At 42.4% G+C, this 19534-nt stretch overlaps 1 protein-coding gene across 1 annotated transcript in view; it reads right to left on the reverse strand.

The window, feature by feature from the left end:
• Positions 1-19534, reverse strand: part of unc13b (unc-13 homolog B) — a 404018-nt gene that overhangs the window by 354511 nt on the left and 29973 nt on the right. Inside the window, exon 2 of the mRNA XM_033037251.1 lies at positions 4703-4732. Coding sequence (XP_032893142.1) covers positions 4703-4732 — 30 coding nt within the window. The remainder of the gene's footprint in view (positions 1-4702; positions 4733-19534) is intronic.

Here is a 19534-nt window from a genome sequence, read left to right on the forward strand (position 1 = left end):
CTGCTGCACCTGCATGCCCACTTTCAATGACTGGTGTACCATGACACCCAGGTCTCGCTGCATCTCCCCTTTTCCTAGTCGGCCACCATTTAGATAATAGTCTGCTTTCCTGTTTTTGCCACCAAAATGGATAACCTCACATTTATCCACATTATACTGCATCTGCCAAACATTTGCCCACTCACCCAGCCTATCCAAGTCACCTTGCAGTCTCCTAGCATCCTCCTCACAGCTAACACTGCCCCCCAGCTTAGTGTCATCCGCAAACTTGGAGATATTGCCTTCAATTCCCTCATCCAGATCATTAATATATATTGTAAATAGCTGGGGTCCCAGCACTGAGCCTTGCGGTACCCCACTAGTCACTGCCTGCCATTGTGAAAAGGACCCGTTTACTCCTACTCTTTGCTTCCTGTTTGCCAGCCAGTTCTCTATCCACATCAATACTGAACCCCCAATGCCGTGTGCTTTAAGTTTGTAAACTAATCTCTTATGTGGGACCTTGTCGAAAGCCACGACTAGTGGGCACAGATTTATAGCAAGAGTGGAAAAACGTTCAAGAGACCAGAGAGGCAATTTCTTCATGAGGTGGTTGGTGCATTTATGGAATAAGTTGCAAAGGGAAGATGTTGGAGGAGGTGCAATGACAACTTTTACAAGACTTTTAGATATTCACAAGGATATGAAAGGTTGAATGGGACTACTTCTAATCTGTAAACTATGATTCAGAGAGGGATTCTTAGAGCAACTTGTAGTGGAGCCTACAAGGGAAAAGGCAATTCTGGATTTAGTGTTATGTAATGAACCGGATTTGATGAGGGAACTCAAGGAAAAGAAACCATTAGGAGGTAATGGCCACAACATGAAAAGCTTTAATCTGCAATTAGATGTGTCGGTATTGCAGCTGAGCAAAGGGGACCACAGAGGCATGAGAGAGGAGCTGGCCAAAGTTGATTGGAAAGGGACCCTGGCAGGGGTGACAATGGAACAGCAATAGCAGGAACTTCTGGGAATAATCTGGAAGATGCAGGATCCTTCAATCCAGAGAGGAAGAAAGATTCTGGGGGGAGAAAGAGGCGACCGTGGATGACAAGGGAAGTCAAGGACAGTATAAAACTAAAAGAGAAGGTGTATAACATAGCAAAGATTAGTGGGAAGCCAGAGGATTGGAAAGTTTTCAAAGAACAACAGAAGGTAATTAAAAAGGCAATACAGGGAGAAAAGATGAAATACGAAGGTAAGCTAGCCAATAATATAAAAGAGGATAGCAAGTTTCTTCAGTTATATAAAGAGTAAGAAAGAGACAAGAGTGGAAGCTGGGCCACTGGAGAATGCTGCAGGAGAAGTTATAATGGGGAATAAAGAAATGGCAGTTGAATAACTTTTTTGCATCAGTGGTAGACACCAGCAACCTGCCTGAAATTCAAGAGAGTCAGGGGTTGGAAGTTAGTGGTGTGGCTGTTACCAGGGAGAAGGTGCTTGGGAAGCTGAAAGGGCTGAAGTCACCTGAACCAGATGGACTGCACCATCGGGTTCTGAAAGAGGTAGCTTTAGAGATTGTGGAAGCGCTGATAGTGATATTTCAAGAGAGGTCCCAGATGATTGGAAAATTGCCAATATTACCCAGCTGCACAAGAAAGGAGCAAAACAGAATAGTGGGAACTATAGGCCGGTTAGTCTGACTTTGGTGGTTGGTAAGATTTTAGAGTCCACTATCATCCCAGTGTCAAAGAAAACTGTTGGCATGCCTTATGACTACCATCCAGTGGCCCTGGCATCCAACATCAAGAGGTGCTCCAAGAGACTGGTGATGGTGCCCATGAACTCCCAGCCAGCCTAGATCCACTGCAGTTTGCCTCCCTTCGCATCAGGTCCACAGCATTCACCATCTCACTGACCCTAAACTCATCTCTGAAACACCTAGACAACAAGGACACTTATGTTACATTCCTATTTATTGATTATAGCTCCAACTTCAAAACAATTATCCCATCAAAACTCACCTCCAAACTACTGGACCTAGGAGTCAGCACCCCACTGTGCCACTGGATCCTTTACGTTCTCACCCACAAACCACAATCAGTGGGAATAGATGACAACACCTCCTCCACCATATTTCTTAACATTGGTGCACCGCAGCAATATGTTCTCAGTCCACTATGTATTCCCTGTACACTCACAACTGTGCAGCCAAATTCAGCCCCAACTCTTATCTACAAGTTTGCAGGTGACGCCACTGCTGGTGGGCTGAATCATGAACAATGAGGAGACAGAGAGCGTAGTAACATGGCATCAGGACAACACCGGCTCCATGAATGTCAGCAAAGATGAAGCACCGAGTTACTGACTTCAGGAAGCATGGTGGTGTAAATGCTCCAATCAGCTTCATTGGTGCCACGACAGAAATGAAATGGAATACTTTATTATCACATATGACTAGGCACAGTGAAATTTCTTGCTTGCTACTCAAAGTTTACAAATAGCAGCCACCTATGGCGCTGACAATGTTACAAAGCACACCGGCTCCCCCTTTTGATCTCCTCCCCCCACTTTGCCCCCCCCCCCCCCGCCCCTCCCCCACGGCGGGTCCCCATTGTCTAATGTTCTCCCACCCTCCACAATTGTCCATTGTTCTCCCCCCTGCCTCCCCCCGAGGCGCCCCCCCCCATGCTGGGTCCTCCATTGTTCTTCCCCTCCCCCCCCTCACGGTGGTCCTCCACGCTCTCATCGACCGCAGGTCAACCTGCGTGGCATCGCCGCCGCCGTAAGGCTTTACCACCTCCGAGGCCCCATCATCGCGAGGCTTCACTGCTGCCACCGCTTCACCACCGCCGAGGCCTCACCGCTGCCGCCGCCGAGGCCTCACCGCTGTCAACAGCCCACTTCACGCCTCCGTGGTGTCGACCCGGGAACCAGCCACCGGCTCCCTGCCGCTCCGCCGACCCGGGCTCCAACCTGCAAAGCCCGACTCCTCCGTCTGACCGATGAGGCCCTGGCCGGGCCCCAACCCGATCTTCTACGCGATGGTCTGGGAGGCATCGAGACTGCGGCACCTCGATAAAGGCATCAGGCCGCGTTCCCAGTCCACAGCTGCAGCCCGTCGGGAAGCCTTTTATTGATCTGTGGTCACTGTGCTTTCCATTGCAGCAAACAACCTGACACTGGAGTATTTCCGACAATACATGGCGGAGCCGCTGACTGTTTCCTTGGGGAACTACACCATGTACACTCCACCCGCACTCTTGCGAAGTGCCTTCAGGTTCCTTGGCTTAAATATTGCCAACAATCTGGCATAGACCAACCATGGGGAAGAGACAACCAAAGCGGCATGTCTCCACAGACTCCTACAAACTTTTACAGATGCACTGCAGAAAATATTCTATTGGATTGCATCACAGCTTGGTTTGTGAATAGCTCTGTCCAAATCAACAAAAGCTGCACACAGTTATGGATGTAGCCCAGTCCATGATAAAGACCAGACTCTCCACTATTGACTATCTGCACTTCACGTTGCGAAGGGAAATCAACCAACATAATCAAAGACTTGTCCCACCCGATCATTCCTTCTCCCCGCTCCCATTGGGTAAAAGGAGCAGAAGCTTGACAGTGCACACCACCAGACTCAAGAACAGCTTCTTTCCCTCTGCTATCAGACTTCTGAATTATCTTTGCATATGCCAAGATAGGGTCTGATTGTGGGCAATGGTCCATCGAACTGTGTACAGCAATGTTGAACTGTATTCTGCAATCTTTCCTACAGTACTTGAGTCGGCTTGATTGTATTTTTGTATATTAGCTGTTTTGACTGGATAATGTGGAAATCACAGCTATTCACTGTATGCTGATTTCCATGACAATAATAAACCTAAACAAATCTGTAAAAGCAGATAGCATGAGTTCCTCTGCAATGCTGGGGTTAAGGAATTGGCACTCAAGCCCTCTTTCCTTAAATTAAACAATGAAAATAGAATAGTGTGGAACTTATTGATATAATGTCATGATCCCCACCACATAGGAAATTCTCATCTGTATTCTTCTGAACTGCCTCCTTCCTAATGATGAAGTCCTGCCAGAATTTAATTGTAGATTCAGACAGCCTTTTGGGGTCACTGTCATAATCCTAATTGTTAGGCAAATGCTACATTAAAAGATGTATCAGGATTTATACAGTTATCAACTTCAAAAACCCACCATTTATTCTACAAGACAACCACACACTTGCAGAGAAGTAGTTAGCAACTTGCTGAGGATTAACATTATCGTATTTATTACATAACTAATGGCAATTCAACTGGTTTAGCCAGAAAATTCCAGTTATAAAACAATAGCAGCAAAATACCAAATACCAACGTGAACACGTGGAAATATCAACCTTTCATTCACCCTCCTTTCAAGAAGTTGGTAATTAAAATTTGTGAATTAATGTTATTGTCATTAAATACCATTGAATGAGACACTGCACTGTGGTAATATAACAGACTATTTGATCTCTTTTTTTTTTTAAAGTGGAAACATATTCCAAGCTAATTGTTGCATAGTTATAAATGCAAGAATCACGCCTTCAAAATAAAATCTTGCATTTCACCTTATACAAATCTTATTGAATATATTCACACTGTGAACATTCGGGTCACTAGTTAGTCATTCACTTCTATACGAATGTACTATAACAGTTATTCTTAATTCAGTACTGGAATCTTACCTGGAGATCCTCTGAGGCTGGCTTTCTTAACTACAAGAAGGAAAGGTAGAGGGGAAAAAGGGGAAAAAAATTATTAACTCCAAGAATCATTATTTCAAAGGATTTGCAATTCAGATATAAAACAAAGCAACTGTGCAATAATCATGAATGTCAGCACTAGAGGTTGCTTAATTAAACTTTTACCAAGAAAAGATGAAACAATTACATAGCACTAATAGAGAGTAAAAACACAAACTGCTGCATGAACTCAATGGGTCAGGCAGCTTCTGAGGAGGGAATGGACTGATGATGTTTTGGACCGTGATCTTTCTTCAAACTCAAGGAATAAGAGGAAATAGCTGAAAAAGAAAAGTGGGATAGGGTGGGTTTGGAGGTGAAAAGGAGACAAAATGGGCGTTGGATAATAAAAGAAGAGGACCACCTTTCTGTCCTTGGCCTCCTCTGTTGCCTGAGTGGGGCCACGTGCAATCTGGAAGAATAGCACCTATAATTCCACCTGGATAGTTTAATTCATTGGTATAAAATTGAATTCTTGAAAAGAACCAACTTCCTTACCCTGTTCCCTTTCCACCTGCCCCAACTCCACCCCAGTGCGCCTGCATTTCTCCCACCACCTTAGTTACCCTGTCTCATATCCCTCCCCCCAGCCTTACATTTTACTTCTCCTCTTTCCTTATCTGGCACCTTTTTCACCTCTTGCCTTTGCCTTTTTTACCTTCCATCTGCCAACAACAAACCCACCTACCTATCACTTGTCAGGTTTTACCTCAGCCCCACCTTTGCCAGCTTTCTCCCCCTCTTCCATTAATCCGAGTAGAATCCCAATCCAAACATCGATCCATTCCATCCATGGATGCTGCCTGACCTGCGGAATTCCTCCAGCCTTATATTTTTGCATATATATTCAGTACATGATTTTTCAGTTAATATGAACCTTTAGTCTTAAATATAAATTTACAATCCGTTGTTCTTGATTTCAATAATCCAGTGGCTCTTATTTTTATTGTATTGTACAGATATTTGAACAATTCCAAACACCTATAACTGAATCATGCTCATAACCCCAAAACAACAGATTTTCTATCAAGATAACAGACTGACTGTAATTTTGGTGGAAATCCTGGTATTAAAGTCCAAGCAGCTCATTGAGAAGTTGAAGTATAAAATCCAATTCTCAAAAGAACACCTTTTAGTCTTCTATTGAACAAAACGTCATCTTCAACCAGTAACTAAATATTTGGGCACATCCTTTTTAAGAAAAAAAAACAGTTTGATGCATTTTGTACCACAAAAACATTAATATATTTGAAACCCAAAATATGTTCTCCCCACAAATTTATATCGCAAACATCTTTCCAATTTTCAGACAAAAGCAATGATTTTCATTTTGTCAATTCGACATTTAGCATTTTCTGAAATAATTAGATCATCAGATCATAAAACACAGGAGCAGAATTGAGCCTTTCGGCCGATTGAGTGCACTCTGCCTTTCGATCATGGCTGATCTATCTTTCCCTCTCAACCCCATTCCCCTGCTGTCAACGCCTTCACAAATCAACAATTTAACAATCTCTTCTTTAAAAATACCCAATTCCTTGGCATCCACAGCTGACGGTGTCATCACCCTGTTTCACGTAATGGTAATACTATTGAAAAGGATAACAAAAAGATGCAACTCTCAAGCTTCTTTTAGTTAAATGGTGCCTGGCAAAAACACTTTGACCATGCTTCCAAAATTATGCAATGTGCAGCCAAAAGCAACCTCGAAAAAGGCATTCTCTTACATCTGTTAAACAGCAACAGCGTCTGTACAATTTGTTTCCACTGTTCAATTTAAAAACAAATTGTTCCCATTTGACTATTATGGCCTATCAACTGCAAGTATATGGTTAAGTGCTTGGTGTGCTATAACAAGATTTAATGCATTGCTGATTTATGCCTTGCTACCTTCAGCTTTACTGGTCCCCAGGGTTAAAATTATGTTGATTTGTTCACAGTAGAACTGTTTAGCTCTCTGATAAATTGTGATCTGGTTTGGATTGTGTCACAATTGCCTTTTATTTGCCTATTACTTGGTGTCATTAACGGTGCCTCTAATATCATGTTTAATTCCAAGTAAAGTAAATACGGTTTTAAATATCCCTGGATGAATATAAACATACAATAATCCATCTGTGGATTGATAAATACTTAAATATACCTACCATAAATTTCTATACAAAATTAAAACTTTAAAATATTTTTTTTAAATACCACTGAGACAACGACCATCTGTGTCTCTTCATTTTTACCAGAAATACCATTTGATTTTGATAACATTGTTAACTAACCACGTTATATTTAAGAGGGAGTTAGATGTGGCCCTTGTGGCTAAAGGGATCAGCGGGTATGGAGAGAAGGCAAGTACAGGATACTGAGTTGGATGATCAGCCATGATCATATTGAATGGCGGTGCAGGCTCGAAGGGCCGAATGGCCTACTCCTGCACCTATTTTCTATGTTTCTATGTTTATCTCCATATGGTTCTGTAACAAAGGAATCAATCCATTTTTTATCAATACTGAAAATAGTCTAAAATTAACATTTAAAAAATTGCATGTACAATTTCAGCCAAAAAATTAAAACTATTCAAGGCTAACAGTGATCTATAAAATGATATCTGCTGCAATTTCTCAGCTGTAAGTATTAATTATGTAAATATAAATCACTCCATTACATTAGCACAACAGAAGTCCAGTAGTAGCATTTAGATTGACTGTGTAGTGAATTGTGGGAGCTGAGGCAGCGATGGTGGGGATAGGCGCGTATTTCTGATAATCTCATTACATAAAATCTAACATATATGTTGCTTTAACACAGGCAACCTACGGCCCAGATCCGGCCCGTAACCTGAAATCATCCGGCCCGCAGGCGTATTTTTGTTTCAATTAGTTGTAGCCAGTCCAGAGGACGCGAGCTGATCAGGGAACTGCAGCTAGTCCCGGGGCATGCAGGCGACCTGGGCACTACAGCCAGTCCCGGGGACGCAAGCTGATCTGGAAACTGCAGCCAGTCGCAGGGACGTAAACTGATCTGGGAACTGCAGCTCGTCCCGGGGCACGCAGGCGACATGGGTGCTATAGCCAGTCCCGGGGCAGGCGAGCCGACCTGAGAACTGCAGCCAGTCCCGGGGCACGCAAGGGACGTGGGAACTGCAGAAAACCATTTGAAAAATATGTGAAAACTAATGCGAAAAACAATTCCAAGTGTCACATGATGGTGATAGATGTGGCCCGCCATCCGCTCACAAACATGTGTCCTGGCCCCTATGCAGAACAAGGTTGCCGACTCCTGCTTTAATAATTGAAGTATCTTTAAAAAATATATAGAATAAGCCATTGTAAAAAATGCAATACATTTCCTCCCAAATTTCATTGCAACAGCAAATTGTTGATTACATGCTTTTTAGTAACAGCAAATTTAGCTATCTCCTTTCCAAACCCAGATCTTTAATATCTATGGCAAATAACTACCACAATCTTTAAAAATTGAGAAGCTTCCTTTTATTCAATAACTTGCTTTACAACTCTCCATCACCCCCTTTAGATCCAGTTATGTTTCCTCCATCTAAACCACAGGAGTAACATTTATTGTTTCCCAATGTCTTTTTTAAACTAGGTCAAAGAGTAAGTGTCTTTTAACAATTTGTTGGGGTCAAGGAAAGAGCGTTCACGTCGTGGCTCTGTTTTCACCAATCTTTCCACCACCACGCACATGAAGCACAAGAAGCGCAAGACAGACACCATTGTATGCAGATGCCGAGAAGTGTGTTCAGATCTGGCTGAACAACTTCTAATCTTGTGTGTGGACTCGATACGAAGAAGTACAATTTGTTAGCTTGCATAAGACACAGAACAGTACAACACTGGAGCAGGCCCTTCGGCTCACAATATCTGTGCTGAACACGATGCCTCATTTCTGCCTGCACGTGAGCCATAACCATCCATTCCCTGCATATCCATAGTCCTATCAAAAGTCTCTTCAATGCCATTATCATATCTGCCTCAACCACCCCTGGTAGCGAGTTCCAGGCACACACCACCCAGTGCCCTCCTTTAAACGTTGCCCCTCTTATCTTAAAGCTATGCCTTCTGGCATTAGATATTTGTGTAATGACTGTCAGCCCAAAGTAGATCACCAATGATATTCTGTTGGTACTGAAAAGTAAAGAACAATCAGTATGGTCTGAAATACAAATATCTGTACAGGAATGCAAGAACATTTATTTTCTGCAGGGGACACAAGTGGGACAACTGAGCATTGTTTAACTGCAAAATGAGATTTAAATCATTAACGGTTATACATATTTATTGGTACTTTTGGAGAACCAATCGTTTGTGTTTAAATGTAGGTTGTTTTCATCCCCAAGAGCTAATATTTTAATCTTACAGCGATGACATTCCAAGAGCTTATGCAAACCTTTAAGCTCAAAGTAGAATTGCATTCAAAATGGGATGGATCTCATACTTCACATGTCTATTACGATTATCAGAAGCAGCAAATAAATTTCATTTGCTAGCATGAAAACAGATGTCACTGCTACCCATGCTTTTCACAGGACACAACTGTGACAACACTTAGAAGATAGCCAGTCTCATAAATAGTGCTCTCTATTTGCAGACAGTAGAGACTGTGTAAGGAAAAAACAAAATCAGCATGACCTGGAAATTGGGCCCTCATTTTGATGCTTCCTTGAAATTCTCCAAGTAATAACTCTACATCAATGGACAGATTTCCATGAGGAGATCAATAGCAGAAATACACCTCAAAAGGATATTGTGGGAGTGTTGCAAATATTCAAACATTTTAGAGTGGATGAGGGAGGAAATCAGATACTCTGCACCAGGACTTTCAGAAAGCTTTTATAATAAGTGTGCAAAATTAAAGCACATAGGATTGGTTGCGGTCTACTATGAATAGAAAATTGTTTGGCAGACAGGAAACAAAATGTAAGAATGAACAACTCGAAGAGGCACCATACTTGACCTTGTGAAACAAGCCTGGCCAGTTAACTGGTCTTTCAGTGGGAAACCATTTTGGGGATAGTGATCGCAACTCCATATGTTTTAAGATTGTCTTGAATAGGGATAAGTCTGGACCTGGGAGGAAGATACTAAATTGGAACAGGGCAGATTACAAAGTTGTTGGACAGTAGCTAGGAAGAGTAAATTGGGAGCAGTAGTTATTGGGTAAGACAGCATCTAACATGTGGGAGTCATTTAAAGGCCAGTTGTTCAAACTTCAATGTTACAGTTTGGAGGATTGATGATGATTGCAAGGTAAAGGAACCTTGGATGACCAAAGAGGTTGTAAATTTGATTAAAAAGGAAAAAAGGTATATGCAAGGTTCAAGAAGATTAAATCAGATGTGGCATTTGAGGAATATAAAGCAAGTAGGAAATAACTACTTTGTGGGCAGCATAGTGGTGCAGCGGTAGAGCTGCAGCCTCACAGCTCCAGAGACCCTGGCTCGATCCTGAGTACGGTTGTTGTGTGTAAAGGGTTTGTACATTCTTCCTGTGACCACGTGGGTTTTCTCCGGGTGCTTTGGTTTCCTCCCACGTTCCAAAGAGGTGCAGGTTTGTAGCTTAATTGGCTTCTGTAGGGCTTGTTTCCACACTGTATCCCTAAACCAACTAAACTCAAACGGGCCATTTGAAGGGCCAAAAGGGGCCACAAAATGGCTTTGCAGTTTGGATTAAAGAAAATCCCAAGGCTTTTTGTACCTGTATTAAAAACAAAAAGGGGCAGGCTCGAAATGGTGGGACTGCTCAAGGATTAAGGAGGGGATTTGTGGTGGAGTTAGAGGAACTAAACAAGTACTTCATATCTGTATTCACCAAGGAGGACACTGAAATCAGTTTGGAGAATACTAATATGCAAGAGCAGTTGGAAGTCAAGGAGATGGTGATGGGACTGTTGAGGAGCAATAAGGTGGATGAATCCCTAGGGCCGATGGGATCTATCCTAGTTTATTGAGTGCACCTCCTCTAACCAAAGACAAGGTCCTGGAGGACTGGAGAGCAACTAATGTTGTCCCTTTCTTTCAGAAGAGGAGAATCAAGGTAATTATAGACTGGTGAGCCTCACATCAGTGGTAGGACAGCTATTGGAGCAGATACATCATGCTAGGATTACTATTTGGAAGAGAATGGGTTAATTAGGCACAAAATGCTGGAATAACTCAGCTAGGCATGCAGCATCTCTGGAGAGAAGGAATGGGGGACGTTTCGGGTCTCGACTCAAAATGTCACCCATTCCTTCTCTCCAGAGATGCTGCCTGTCCCACTGAGTTACTCCAGCATTTTGTGTCTATCTTCGGTTTAAACCAGCATCTGCATCCTTCCTACACATGGGTTAATTAGGGAGAATCAGCATCTCTTTGTACATGGCAGGTCGTGATTTACTAACTTGATGGAGTTTGTTTGAGGAGGTGATCGATGAGGTACGGCAGCGTAGATTTTAGTAAGGCATCTGAAATGTCCATTAGGTTATAGGCATGCGACTTGGTCATATTGATTCTGAACTTGCTTACCAATAGAAGAAGGAGGGTTGTTCTGGAAAGACAACATTCCTGCTGGTAGTGTGCGACCAATGGAGTTCTGCAGAGATCTACGCTGGGAGCTATATATCTAAATGACTTGAAAATAAATGTATCTGGGTTGGTTGGTATGTTTGCAGATGACACCAATATTCCTGGTGTTGCAGATTGTGAGGATTGCTGTCAAAGTGTATGGCGGGATATAGATCACCTACATAAATGGGTGGAAAAGTTTGATCCGAGCAGGTATGAAGTGTTGCACTTTGGGAGGTCAAATGTAAGGGGACAGTAGAGAATTAATAGTAATACCCTTGGTAGCATTAAGGTGCAGAAGGATCTTGGGGTCCAAGTCCATAGTTCCCCGCTAGAGGTTGGACAGACTGGGACAGTTTCCTCTGGAATGCCAGAGATTGAGGAGAGACCTGATATTAAATTATGAGTCATGGATTGGGTGCACAGTTAGAACCTTTATCCTCGTATGGAAATATCAACAACTGAAAAAGACAAAAATTGCAGAACTCGAAGACGGGTGCAAAATTTAAACGAGAAGCAAACGAGAAACGAGAGGCTTTTGGATTGGCTCATATATGTAGGGAATTGAGGGTATGATCACTTTGGCAAAGGAGATTACCTTAATGATATTTATCAAGGACTTTGGTTTAAAAGCAACATTTTCAAGTTTATACATCACACAAATCTGGGTGGGAGTACAGGGCTCTCGCTTAACTTTTTTTCCCTGTTGCCAGCCGGGCAACCTCGGCAGCTTTTTAGGTTGCCAAATCACAGTTTAGGTGGTCATTTAAGACGCCTTGCATGACGTGTGCGATAATGTGCTCGGACGAAGTGCGTAGTCACCAGTCGGAATTATGGTCAATGAAGCATTCACATATTATTTCTGCTTCAAATAAAGTCACAAACTAAACATATTCACTAATCAAGACATGATATACCACAATGACATGCAGCAAAATTACAATGCAGTATCTCATCTCTTTTTACACGTTGCAATGAATGCAATTTCTATTATCTCTTTCCACTTCCAAACAAAATATGGTTATTCAGCGTATGATCAATCTCGGTGAGACCAAGCGCAGGCTTGGCGATCGCTTCGCACAGCACCTCCACTCAGTTCGCAATAACCAACCTGATCTCCCGGTGGCTCAGCACTTCAACTCCCCCTTTCATTCCGAATCCGACCTTTCTGTCCTGGGCCTCCTCCATGGCCAGAGTGAGGCCCACTGCAAATTGGAGGTACAGCACCTCATATTTTGCTTGGGTAGTTTACACCCCAGCAGTATGAACATTGGCTTCTCCAATTTCAGGTAGTCCTTGCTTTCTCCCTCCTTCCCCTCCCATTCCCAGCTCTCCCACAGCCTACTGTCTCCGCCTCTTCCTTTCTTTTTCCCGCCCCCCCATCCCTCCCGACATCAGTCTGAAGAAGGGTCTCGACCCGAAACATCGCCTATTTCCTTCGCCCCATAGATGCTGCCTCACCTGCTGAGTTTCTCCAACATTTTCGTCTACCCATTCACACAAGTTCTGTTATCCCACTTTCCTCACCCACTCCCTGCACATTAGGGGCAATTTTACAGAGACAAGTTAACCTACAAAGCCAATGCGTCTTTGGGATGTGGGAGGAAACCCATATGCTTGCAGGGAGAATGTGCAAATTCAACACAGACAGTGCCTGAGAACAGGATCGAACACAGATCTCTGGCGAGTGAGGCAGCAAGTCCACCAGCTGTGCCACTATATTTTATTTTCCAACACACAAAAAAATATACGTTGATAACTTTGGTTACTAAAACAAAGAAACTATCCATTTTCAGTCTTAAATCTCTAAGTGACGCTATGTCCCCCTTTACTGTATGTTTTAATTTAGTTCAAGACTATTGGAGCAGTATGTTGGCCATAAAGTTGCTGCCTAAAATTGCCAGCGACCTGGAATTGATCCTGAATATGGGTGCTGTCTGTATGGAGTTTTGTTTTCTCGTTTATAACATTGTTTACAGAGTACTATGTTTCCATATTCTGTTGTGCTGCTGCAAGTAAGGATTTCATTGTTCTAACTGGGACGTGAGAGAATAAAACACTTTTGACTTACGTCGCTGATGTGTGGGATAGAACTAGAGTAGGGGTGATCGGTGGTCGGCGTGGACTCGGTGGGCCGAAGGGCCTGTTTCCAAGCTGTATCTTTAAATTAAACTAAAAACACTAAAACCAGAGGAAATGAAAAGAAGGGTTTCTACCTGAAACATCGCCCAATTTTTTCTATCCAGAGATGCTGGCTGCTCCATGGAGTTCCCCCGCACAATTAAAGCATGGAATAGTCTTCACCCTTCCATAGGTACCAACCAGACGCAACTAAATTTAAGGTAGCTTTTTTTTTCCCAAGAACCCTTTTTTGCTTAAGTCCAAGTCAAGAGTCAAGAGAGTTTTATTGTCATGTGTCCCAGATAGGGCAATGAAATTCTTGCTTGCTGCAGCACAACAGAATATGTAAACATAATACAGAACAGGAGATAAAGGTTCAGTGTGTCTATATACCATAGACCATATATATACACACAATAAATAAACAGATAAAATGCAATAGGCTGTTATTTTTCAGAGTTTGGAGTTTGGTGGTGGTGGGTCCACCAATTTAAATTCCATTTCGAATATTTTTGGAGGATCAGAAAACCAAGAAGCAAAAGTTACTCCAGGGAGTTACTGCAGAGAGTGATTCTAAGTTGTTTTTCAGCGGTCGCGGTGAGGCAGCGACCGGACAGCAATGGCGGCCAGAGCTCCCACAATGCAAAGGGAGGGAGAAAGTGGCCGACGCCGACCAGTTGCCGTGGCAGTGCTCATGTGCAGGGCAGCACATGCGCACAACCACGGCCGATGAAGCGCTCGGCCGAGCGGAGACCCGCGACCCGACCCGGGAGCTAGCGACGAGCCGATAGCTAGCGCCGAGCGGAGACCCAAGAGCTAGCGCCGAGCGGAGACCCGAGAGCTAGCGCCGAGCGGAGACCCGAGAGCTAGCGCCGAGCGGAGACCCGAGAGCTAGCTCCGAGCGGAGACCCGAGAGCTAGCTCCGAGCGGAGACCCGAGAGCTAGCGCCGAGCGGAGACCCGAGAGCTAGCTCCGAGCGGAGACCCGAGAGCTAGCGCCGAGCGGAGACCCGAGAGCTAGCGCCGAGCGGAGACCCGAGAGCTAGCGCCGAGCGGAGACCCGAGAGCTAGCTCCGAGCGGAGACCCGAGAGCTAGCTCCGAGCGGAGACCCGGAGCTAGCTCCGAGCGGAGACCCGAGAGCTAGCTCCGAGCGGAGACCCGAGAGCTAGCGCCGAGAGCTAGAGCTGAGCGGAGACCCGAGAACTAGCGCCGAGCCGAGACCCAAACACGGATGGCAGGTGGGTGTCCCGGTTGCTTGCCAAGCCGGGCAAAATGGCATGGCTTTTAGGTTGCCCGGCGGGACTGTAAGTTGCCATTGGCACCCGGGCAACCGTTAATTTCGAGCCCTGGAGTATCTGTGAGGAGGATACAGAGAAGTTTGTGATATTTGGACAGATTGAGCGAGTTGCAAATGCAATGCAGGAAAATGTGAAGGAATGAACGGATATACACCAAAGGATAGATGCAACGAGATCTGGCTGTCCTTGGACACATTATTGAAAATAAATATGCAGGTATAACAATGCCAATTGTAAATTGGTTTTCATAATAAGACAATTGAAGTACAGGAACAGGGAATTGCATTAAGTTTTCCATTACCAGTAAATTTAAAAAAATTCCCATCATCTCCAATCTGTCATTAATATATACCAAGACAAGCATTGTGCCCAATGGGAACACCATTATTTAACATCCTCAAATCCAAAAATTAATTATCCATTCACAACTGGTTTTAGACTGAACCAATTTTTTTTTCCATGCCAGCACTTCACTTTTTATTCCATGGACTAGTCTTACTGACACCTATTGCGTTATCTTAAATATCATTTGGGAATTCATGCACACCACATTAACTCCAATGCCCTCATCAACCCTGTCTGTGATATCCAAATATTTTAAATCAGTTTAGCTAAACACAGTCTGGCTTTCACAAATCTATGCTGGCTTCCAATAATTCTACTCTTCAGCGTAATCATTAATTTTATATCAGTTAATTAATTCTCCAAACTTCCCTGGAGGTTAATCTAATTTTCATGTTGTAACTGAGTTTACCTTTGCTCCCAATGTTTAAACAAAGTAGTAAAGCATGTTCTCTAGTACCACCTCATTTCAAAAGATAACTGGAAGATTACAGCCAGTATCTCTGTAATTTTCCTTACTTCTCTGAGCAACCTGGGATACATGTAAATTGAACATGCCAACTTTTCTAGAGACTCCAGTTTGAAGAAGAGTCCTGATCCAAAGCTTCGTCTGTACATTTCCCTCCAGAGTGGGTCAAGCCACATCTGTGTTCCTCCGGAACTTTGTCCTTTTCTCACCTTTTCTAGAGATTGGTTTCACGTATCCCTCCATCAAATCTTACCCATCCAATAACTCAACTATCTCATTTATTGTGAACACGACAGTATATTCCACCTTGATAATGACAAATGCAATATCTCAGCCATGTCCTCCATCTACACTCTGAAGTAGGTCTCAATTTTGGCCCCTAATCATATCCATCCCTGCTCTTCCTACCAATTTATTTGCCAGTAAAATACATTTGAGTTTCCTTTTAGATTAATTATTTGTTGAACATGGAAGCAGAAAGCAAGCAAAGTCCCAATAGACAAGAGACAATAGACAATAGGTGCAGGAGTAGGCCATTTGGCCCTTCGAGCCAACACTGCCATTCAATGTGATCATGGCTGATCATTCCCAATCAGTACCCCGTTCCTTCCTCCTCCCCATATCCTCTGAGGCAGAGGATTGCACAGACTCACAACTCTCTGTGTGAAAAAGTGTTTCCTCATCTCCGTTCTAAATGGCTTACCCCCTATTCTTAAACAGTGGCCCCTGGTTCTGGACTCCCCCAACATCGGGAACATGTTTCCTGCCGCTAGCATGTGAAAACCCTTAATAATCTTAAATGTTTCAATAAGATCCCCTCTCATCCTTCTAAACTCCAGAGTATACAAGCCCAGCCACTCTATTCTCTCAGCACATGACAGTCCCGCCATCCCTGGAATTAACCTTGTAAACCTACGCTGCACTCCCTCAATAGCAATAATGTCCATCCTCAAATTAGGGGACCTAAACTGCACACAATACTCCAGGTGTGGTCTCACAAGGGCCCTATACATCTGCAGAAGGGCCTCTTTGCTCCTATACTCAACTCCTCTTGTTATGAAGGCCAACAAGCCATTCGCTTTCTTCACTGCGTGTTGTACCTGCATGCTTACTTTAATTGGCTGATGAACAAGGACACCCAGATCCCGTTGTACTTCCCCTTTTCCCAATTTGACACCATTTAGATAATAATCTGCCTTCCTACATGATAATAATCTGTCCCTGCATGATTTTGCATGAAGTGGGATGAAAGCAGATTTGTGGGGAAAAAAGAACAAGCATAGTTGAGGATTCCATCATCTTCGATGGAAAGAAATCCTTTCTTATGAAAGTTGGGGAACTACTTGTATTGAAAGTGATTTTATCAGCAGTTGTGGCAGAGTGTGTTTGGGGAGTTGATGGCGAGGGGGATGGTGTTACAACCCTAAATCGAAAATATCTATTTCACAAAATAAAGTATATATAGGTAAACCCCCTACAATTATCCACTGCACCACTTCAAGTTTACGGAGTGATTGGAGGAAAAGCAAAATTTTCTAAACAAGCTTGTAGAAAACAAATGTAGCCTCTGTTATATGATGCCATGCCAGTGAAGATGGATGATAAGATGACTTTGGTGAAAATGAAATGGCTACAATCAAGAACAATTATTATTTTTAAAATAGGTAGTGATATCAAAAGATTTGCAAGTGTAGACGATGGGAGACTACAAAATTGAGAAATGGAGCACAACTAGATTGAACTGATGAATCTTCCAGTAATGATTGTAGATCATGAGGTTAAAGGCAATGGGGAGAAGTCTAGAGCAGAGGTCGTCAGCGACAGTCTGATTAAATATAATTATTTAATAGCATACTGGATTGGTAATCAAGAGGCCTGGGTTAATAATCAAAGTTCAATGAATAGTTTGAAGGCTTCAATTCAGGTTTAAAATAATTGGAAATTAAATCTGGTGTTGATAAAATATTTTGATTATAGGGATGAACAAATTGTTATCATATTCCAACCTGTTAATATGCTAGCAAAAGGAGACACAGGTCTTCATTAAAGATTTGCATTTACTAAGTATTCTAAAAATAAATTTAGAACAATTTTCTTTTAAATGTAGTCACAAGTATAACATTGTAAATAGATTATTAATTTGTGCAGGGCCCTGTATATGTTGTATGGTAAAAACTCGATAAATCTCATTTCAGTAATGTTGGCTGAGAGATAGGTTTTGGCCAAAATTCCAAAGCAAGCTTCCCTATTGTAGTGGAACGTGATTTTTTTTTACATTGAGTTCATCCAGGATTTCATCTGAAAGACTGCAGCACTTCCTAAATACTGGAGAACCAGCCAATATTTGTTTTGTAAAGGTTCATCCTGTTGCTTTCTTGGCACCGCTCATTTCCTCCTCCAATGTGAATCACAGGACACAAGTTTGGTCAGCTCTCCCTTTCCATTATATGCAGCAAAAATTCATTGAGCTGCCAGTCTCACCTGGCAGCTGCTTCTTTAATTATCTACCTGACATCTGCTGCTGCCCCAGGAAGCTACATTATTCCATAGTTTCATTTTTGATAAAGCATTTATGGTTGATTCCATTATATAGTCAATACAATAAGATTATTTTCATTTCTAAATGTGCTACATATAACCACTGTTCACTTACACAGTCTTTGTAAAGAACTAACCATTTTTTTGTTGATTTGGTATTTTATAGCACCATTTCAAAGCTTTAGTACTTCACAAAATCAGATCATTTAATGCAAACTATGTAACTAACAGAAGCAATTGGGCCATCTCCTCAATTAGTTATAGTACAAATAAATTCTATATTGTATTGTACTTTTAATTCATTTATGTTTGCCAGTTAATGTCTGCATTACTGGCAAGACCACCATTTGATGTCTTCCTAATTGCCTGCGAGACAGTTGTGGTAAACTAATTCAGTAAAGGGGTTAGAAATAGCTCACTGTGGTTGACGCGGAGATGATGTGGCTAAAGTTACAATTCTGCATAAAATGATTAATATATAAGCAAAAAATAAAACATAGTGATGGATGAATACTATCAGTTCAGTCTTTGAAAAGGTTATGTTTATCAGAAAATTTACAGTGATGTAAATTAACATCACTGTAAATTTTCTGATAAACATAACCTTTTCAAAGACTGAACTGATAGTATTCATCCATCACTATGTTTTATTTTTTGCTTATATATTAATCATTTTATGCAGAATTGTAACTTTAGTGTTAACAAGGTAGGAAAAAGAGCAATGTGAAGAGCAAAAAGAGCAAGAGCAAGAGCAAAAGTGGCTGAGCATTGCTAACAACAGTGTGTTTTTCTGAATGAGAAAATTATATTGGCAATTAACATCATAGAATTGAATGGTAGAGTACGCATATTGGAGGCGATTTTGGCAAAGCCCAGCTACGAATAAAGATGAAAAGGCCTCAGAGCCAAACAAGCCTTGCCGCTGGAGCCGCCATAGCAAGTCTGTGGCCCACATGCAGCCAACAGCAGTGAAGGAGTGGTGGAAGACACCACGGCTACGCACAGCCAGGTTGATCCTGCAATGCCTTCAGGTCAAGAACCCTGCACTTACAAACTGGGACTTGAAAATGGCGACAACCTGGCGACCCTATATACTGTCTCAGTGTACTCTGCTATACTCTTGTACTGCATCTGAGATGCTTATCTAAGACATATCTAAGTGCTTATGTATAGCAATACGTACTGAACTGTACACAAACATGAATTTCACTGTACCTCGGTACATTTGACAAATACAGTACCATTGAAAGTACCATTGAATCAGTCCTTAAGGTGAAACTGCTCCAGGATTTTGACCCAGATATTAATGAGGAAGACTTTGTAGTACTGATTGGGCTGGGTAAACTTTTGTTGGTGTTCATTGCCTTGGTTAATGCAGAGCAAGGTTTGTCTGGTTTTATTCCTGTTATATTTTGAAAAAGCAGTTTGATACAATGGAGTTCATATATTAG

This window comes from Amblyraja radiata, chromosome 1 (genome assembly GCF_010909765.2).
Source record: "Amblyraja radiata isolate CabotCenter1 chromosome 1, sAmbRad1.1.pri, whole genome shotgun sequence".
NCBI classification, from domain to species: domain Eukaryota; kingdom Metazoa; phylum Chordata; class Chondrichthyes; order Rajiformes; family Rajidae; genus Amblyraja; species Amblyraja radiata.